Source organism: Hibiscus syriacus, unplaced genomic scaffold (genome assembly GCF_006381635.1).
Source record: "Hibiscus syriacus cultivar Baekdansim isolate YM2019G1 unplaced genomic scaffold, ASM638163v2 tig00116997_pilon, whole genome shotgun sequence".
NCBI lineage: Eukaryota > Viridiplantae > Streptophyta > Magnoliopsida > Malvales > Malvaceae > Hibiscus > Hibiscus syriacus.
In genome coordinates, this window is record NW_024063513.1 from 1,686,226 (window position 1) to 1,692,118 (window position 5,893).

Sequence of the window (5,893 nt, forward strand, 5' to 3'; positions counted from 1 at the left end):
TATAATTACAAAAAGCTGGTACAGTCAAATCTGAGATTCAATTCAAATGCATCGTCATCCCCCATGTACCATCTGAGGTTTGAAAGAGATAGTGGATTCATTCACGACAAATGGGTCTCAACCGTAATGGGTGCCCACTCCCCATGCTCACTCTCTGTAAACCCCCTCCCCCAAATATATATATATATATATATATTTATGTCTACTTTCTTCTTTCCTCGTTTCTTTTAGGTGGTGTAATTTAAAAAAATAATTTCATGATATAACAATAAATATTATTTTAATTTTAAATTATAACTATTAAATTCAATCTTAATAACCTCTTATTAAAATAATAATTGTTACAAAGTTTCGCGAGTCTCCTTAGAAATATATTGATTTAAGATTATCTTCTCAAACTCACTTTATTGTTACATAATATCTGTAATGGACATTTTATATTTTTAAACTCAATTTTTATTTTTTTTAACAATAATCCCAAAGTTAAATTTTAAATTGTATTTTTAATCAGCATTTTGCAAAGTTCTTTTTTCAACCGTACTTTTAAAAATGACTTTTCAAAAATCTTGCTCAACAACCGCAGGTATATAGCGAAGCATAACTGATACCCTAATTTTAAAATTATCATTTTGATTTCCTTTTCTCGCTATTATATTTATTGCATTTCTGCTGCAATTTGAATCATTCGACATTACAACATCAAGGTAACCAGGTCAACATTATTAAATTATTTAGTATAGTCGAACTTCATTTAAGGTGTTTTTTAGTATTTATGTATATTCTTTCTCATATGATATTTCAGATGACGGTTCGTTTCCATTGAATTCTTCTTCTTCTTTTATGAAGATTTGATAAATACATTAAATTAATCTCAAGGTCAGTGGAAATTCCAAAATAAGTTATGGAATAAGCAAGTTAATTAATTTAGCTTCAAAGTAACTACTTCCTAATTATTCATTTGAATTAATATTCATTCCGAATTTGACTTTTCAAATGAAATGTTTATAAGGATCGACAAACGGATAGATAAGGAGTCGTTTCTTAAAATTTTTAAATTTTTATGATTGTAGATATTTTAATTATATTTTCTATTAAAATTTTGTTTTTATCTTTTAATATTTTATTAATTTGTTTCAACATAAAATTATAGCATGAACCAACTTACCTAAGTGCTTAAAGGAATCGTTGTTGTTCCTAGAGGTCATGAGTTCGAGCACCAGCGGTTGCAGCATGGTGATTGAACGTTTATTGTCAAATTGTTGAGAGTATTTAGAACATGTACTACTTTGTAATCACATTAACTTAATAAAAAAAACATAAAATTATATGCAATCCCTAAATGTAAACGAGTCTATTGAATCATGGGCAATTACTAAATCACATAAATTTGATTAATTTTAAAATGTAACATATAATTTCTTATTTTATATGTTTTACATATAAATTTTAATTTAATTCAATTTTTATGAATTTTTATTATTAATATTAAATACTATCATTTTATATTTATATTTATATATTATGTATAGATGATTATAATTATAAAATATAAATATAAATAAATGTATTTATATTTCTAAATGTATATAATTAAATGAAAATTTTATAATCATATGTGAACTATAATCAAAATTATATATATAATTATATAAAATGAAAAATTACGTATAAAATTACATATTAAATTTAAATGGATCAAAATTTTGATACACATGAACTTAAAGAATGTATTTGCACTTTGTTTCTCCTTTCAAAGATGATATATTATATTCAAATACGTGTAGGACTCTTATGGTCATAACGTTGCTAGTAGAAACGCGGATATGTGATGCCTTTTGGGCTACTGGAGTCTGATTTTGGTGGCCCAGAAAACTGCCAATCAAAGGCAATTTTGGCCCAATACCATAGGCGGGCTAATTATTTAGTCCAATATGACATCAGATTTTTTATTCTCGGAACTACAGCATTTACTATAATGACTTATAACTCATCACAAATTTTAATAAAATATATTTTTATTCAAACTTGTAACTCCGACGCGACAAAATTTAATAAAAAAATATATGTTTTACTAGAACTCGTCACTTCGATATGATGAATTTAAATAAGAAATATTATTTTGACAAACTCTTCATGTGGGCATGATGAATTTATCCTATACTGTAACATTTACTGTAGATTTCAAATTATTTTTCGAGATTACCTAATGAGTTAATTTTCCTATTGGGCCAATTTTACTATTGGGCCAATTTTACCGCCAATCAAATGCACGCATACACCGAATCTGTATATAACTATATATTAAAATTGGATACTTACGCCACTTGAAAATGCACAAATACATTGAATGTGTGTGTATAAATTTCAAAATTAATAAACGTTTGAGTTATTATTTAAGTTTTTTTTAAGGTTTGTGTCACTCTCTATAAACTAAATTAAATTTATTTATTTTATTTAATCAACAACGATACTGATTTTGTAATTGGTTAAATTTTTAATAAAAATAACCTTGTGCTTATAATATTTTTTTTCTTACCTTTTATTATAATATTTTTGTCTTTCTTCTCATTCGTTTATCGTTGATATTAAAAATTATAATTCCTTTCTCAATTAAACGTAAGTGTGTAAATATTTTTTAATATAAATTTACAAGTGTCAAACTTAAAATTGTCAACTTTGTAAGAGTTGGTGAACTCCCACTGAGAAAAGATTTGTTGGGCCAAGCGCTGGGATGTAACAAATTGATGTGAATGGAAAGGAGTTGAAGAATTAAAGCAGTTTTTGGTGGGTAAATGATTGGCAATTTGCCGACTAGATTGAAGAAATTAAAAAAAAAAAAAGGTGGTGAAATGGAAACCACATCTTATTTTATTTGTTATAACACTTTCAAATGGACAATATCCTCTGGCTCCATGTTAATTTTAACTTCAAAGCCCATAAATAAATAAAAATGAAGCATAGTGGTTTAATAATTTTCATCATGATTGTAAAACAACTTTCCTTCTTCGGAGACCAAAACTGTCATTTTCTGTGGTTTATTTAATTTCACACACTTAATATTTTATAATTCCGTATTTTTTAATATAATTGTTTAATTTCGTACCCTTAACTTAAATTTTACCTTTGTATCCGGTTATAAGAAAATGGAAGAGGTATTATTATCTTTTCACCCTAGGCAGTTTTATGGTTGCCTCAACTCTGGCTTTATGTACCAGTTTTGCCTTTTATTTTGAACACTGATCTGACCACCTCAATTTAATTTTGTCTGGTTTTTGACAAAACCCATCTTTTGTAAAGGATCACGAAGGAATGCCCAAACAACAGACAAGTTACCAAACTCTGCTTTATCTGTCTGATTCTCGGTTAATGCCCTTGGAAATCAGACCCCCATGGTTACAAATATACGTATCCTTGGGTGGTGCCGGCCAAAGAAATAATGTTACTCCTGAGCCAAAGATTACCGTTTATTTCGCCTGCATCTGATGGTCCAATGAAGAGTCTGAATAAAGGGACTTAACTGGCTAAAATTTTAGTACCATTTCTTGGTAAACTGAACCCCAATTTTGCTTCTATTAATTTCTTGTGGACCACGTATTAATTCCAATGCACCTAGGGGGCCATGGTTACTGTTAAAGAGAGGGATAGGGGTTGGGGGTCCTTGGACGTAATGGACTCCGGTCCTTTGATCACAAAGGGTCTCAAAGATGCCAAAACCAAGCTTTGCTAAAAGCTTGTTCAAACTACTCCGTTGAATTCTTAGATGAAACAAAGAATAGAAAATTTAAAGCAAACCATGAACAAGAGTCTGTTTCTTATATGTTCTTACAGGCACAAATCAACAACGAGAATTCAACTCTATCTTCTTCATCTTTTTGCACCAACTTCTCCTCCAACCAAAGCCGGCTATCCAGTTCACTTCTTGTCCTAAACATGAACACGGCCGAACCGGCGGCTGGATTGAAGAACCAGTCATGCACATCCCACATCAAATCAACTAACAATCCATCGACGAATATTGTCTGGTTTCCTCTGAAATTCCATCGCAGTCTCTTGACCCGAATCACCGTCTTGTCGTCGATCCAGACCGATAAAATCGGATGCTTTAGGCCTTCATGTTCTCCGCTACATCTGATCAAAATGTCATGTGGAATGCCAGTTTCGTTGAATTGAGCCTTTGTGGAATAAAGGGTATTGCCCGAACAATGTTCTTGTCGAGAAACGAGTGAGATTTTAGCGACTGAGATTGTAGTTTTGAGCTTCTTGTTGACTTCATCGTCAGCCATATCACCTACCATAAGGCCTATCTCTGAATCGACCATGACTATGACGTAGAATCCATGAACTGGTTCAGGTCCCGTGTTATACTTCGCAGCTGAAAGATCCCAAAAGATTTCGATGTTTGAGTGATCCGATTCGACCGCTTTGTAGCCTTTCATCTTCCTGAATAACCTCAAATTGGTGTTGAGCTTGAAACACGGTGAAGGGTCATCGTTGAAGTTTATGCTTAGGCTTTGACCGGCTTGATTATTGCACCAAGTGAGTTTGATGAAGAACAGCTTCTGAGTTGAGAGAATGACCTTGTAAATGGCGGCGACTGCGTTCTGGACTGAAGGGACTTGGCTCGAATAGCTGGGACGTGGTGGAGGTTGAGAAACATTTACCGCGTTTTCACTAAAACAAGAAACGATGTCTCTCATGTTGCAGTTAAATAACAAAACATTAAAGATCGGATATATTACATCAAAACTTGGTTTCTTTTGAGGGATTCATGAAAGAGAAAACAAGATCTCAAGATTTTGAGGGATGGGTCTCTCTTTCGCTATGTCATAACCATATATGTGTGTGTGTGAATGTGTTAGAAAACTGGACAAGGTTAGTGCTTTTGAGCTCTCTCTCCCCTGCTTTCGATATTTTAAAAAAAGAATTTTATGTCATGCAAATAACCGGAAGACAGGCAGCAGCAAGGAATTCAGGTTATCTGATTATTAAATATGAATGTATGCATAATTATATGAGACAAATATAGAATATAAAATTAGTTTAGTTTATAATGGGATGCAAAATGTTAATATAAATGTCATACGAATATTTTTAATATATATATCTATATAAATACTTGTTAAAATTTTATATAGATATATAAATCAGCTCGTTAACTTGGCAGTTAACTTTAACATTTACAATAATTTTAAAATATTATTTTTATAAATAATTAGATATTTTAACTGTTTCTAAGACTTTCTTTACACATGCTTAATATGTGGAGTTGAATAATTTTTTGAAAAATAATAGTGACGATCAAATACACAATTTTCTTAAATTAAAGAGCTGTCGTCATATATTTTCTACCAAAAATGTTAGTTACCTCATTTCAAAACACTTCCAAAAGTGAAAAAGAAAAGGAAAGAAAAGTCATCCCAGTGGTTAACTTTTTTTTTTCCGTTACTTGAAAGTCCATTAATTGCCATAGTTTGTGATCCTAAATAACATTTATCATCATTTGGATTATTGATCTGATCATCATTCACTAAAAATGGCCCACGGGCATGAGAGATAAATTTATTATCTTTTCGGGGGGAGGGGGGTTTCCCTTCTTTTTTGGTTTAATTTTCCAGCTTTGTGAGCTTATAGTTCAAGGATTGAACTTTATTCTTCGTTTGGCTTCTAGGAAGAATATATATTCCGAGCTTTTTTCCCTCTTTTTTTTTCACCTTTTGTCACATGAAGCAGTGTTTTAAGCTAAAGCTGTGTTTTCACTTAAAAAGGTAAAGCAGTGAATACCTAATTCTCTCAAAAATATTTGAACATAAAAGATAAAATGCATATATAAGCAGAATTCTTTTAAAAAATATTTGAGCATAAAAGATAATAAAATATTTCTTGTAATTTTTCA

General features: G+C 30.8%; 1 protein-coding gene across 1 annotated transcript; it reads right to left on the minus strand.

The window, feature by feature from the left end:
• Nucleotides 1–3,763: 3,763 nt before the first annotated feature.
• On the minus strand, nt 3,764–4,875 carry LOC120193899. The gene has a single exon (XM_039196324.1). The coding sequence runs from the start codon at nt 4,695–4,697 to the stop codon at nt 3,813–3,815; it is 885 nt and encodes a 294-aa protein (XP_039052255.1). The 5' UTR covers nt 4,698–4,875; the 3' UTR covers nt 3,764–3,812.
• Between the last annotated feature and the right edge of the window lie 1,018 nt (nt 4,876–5,893).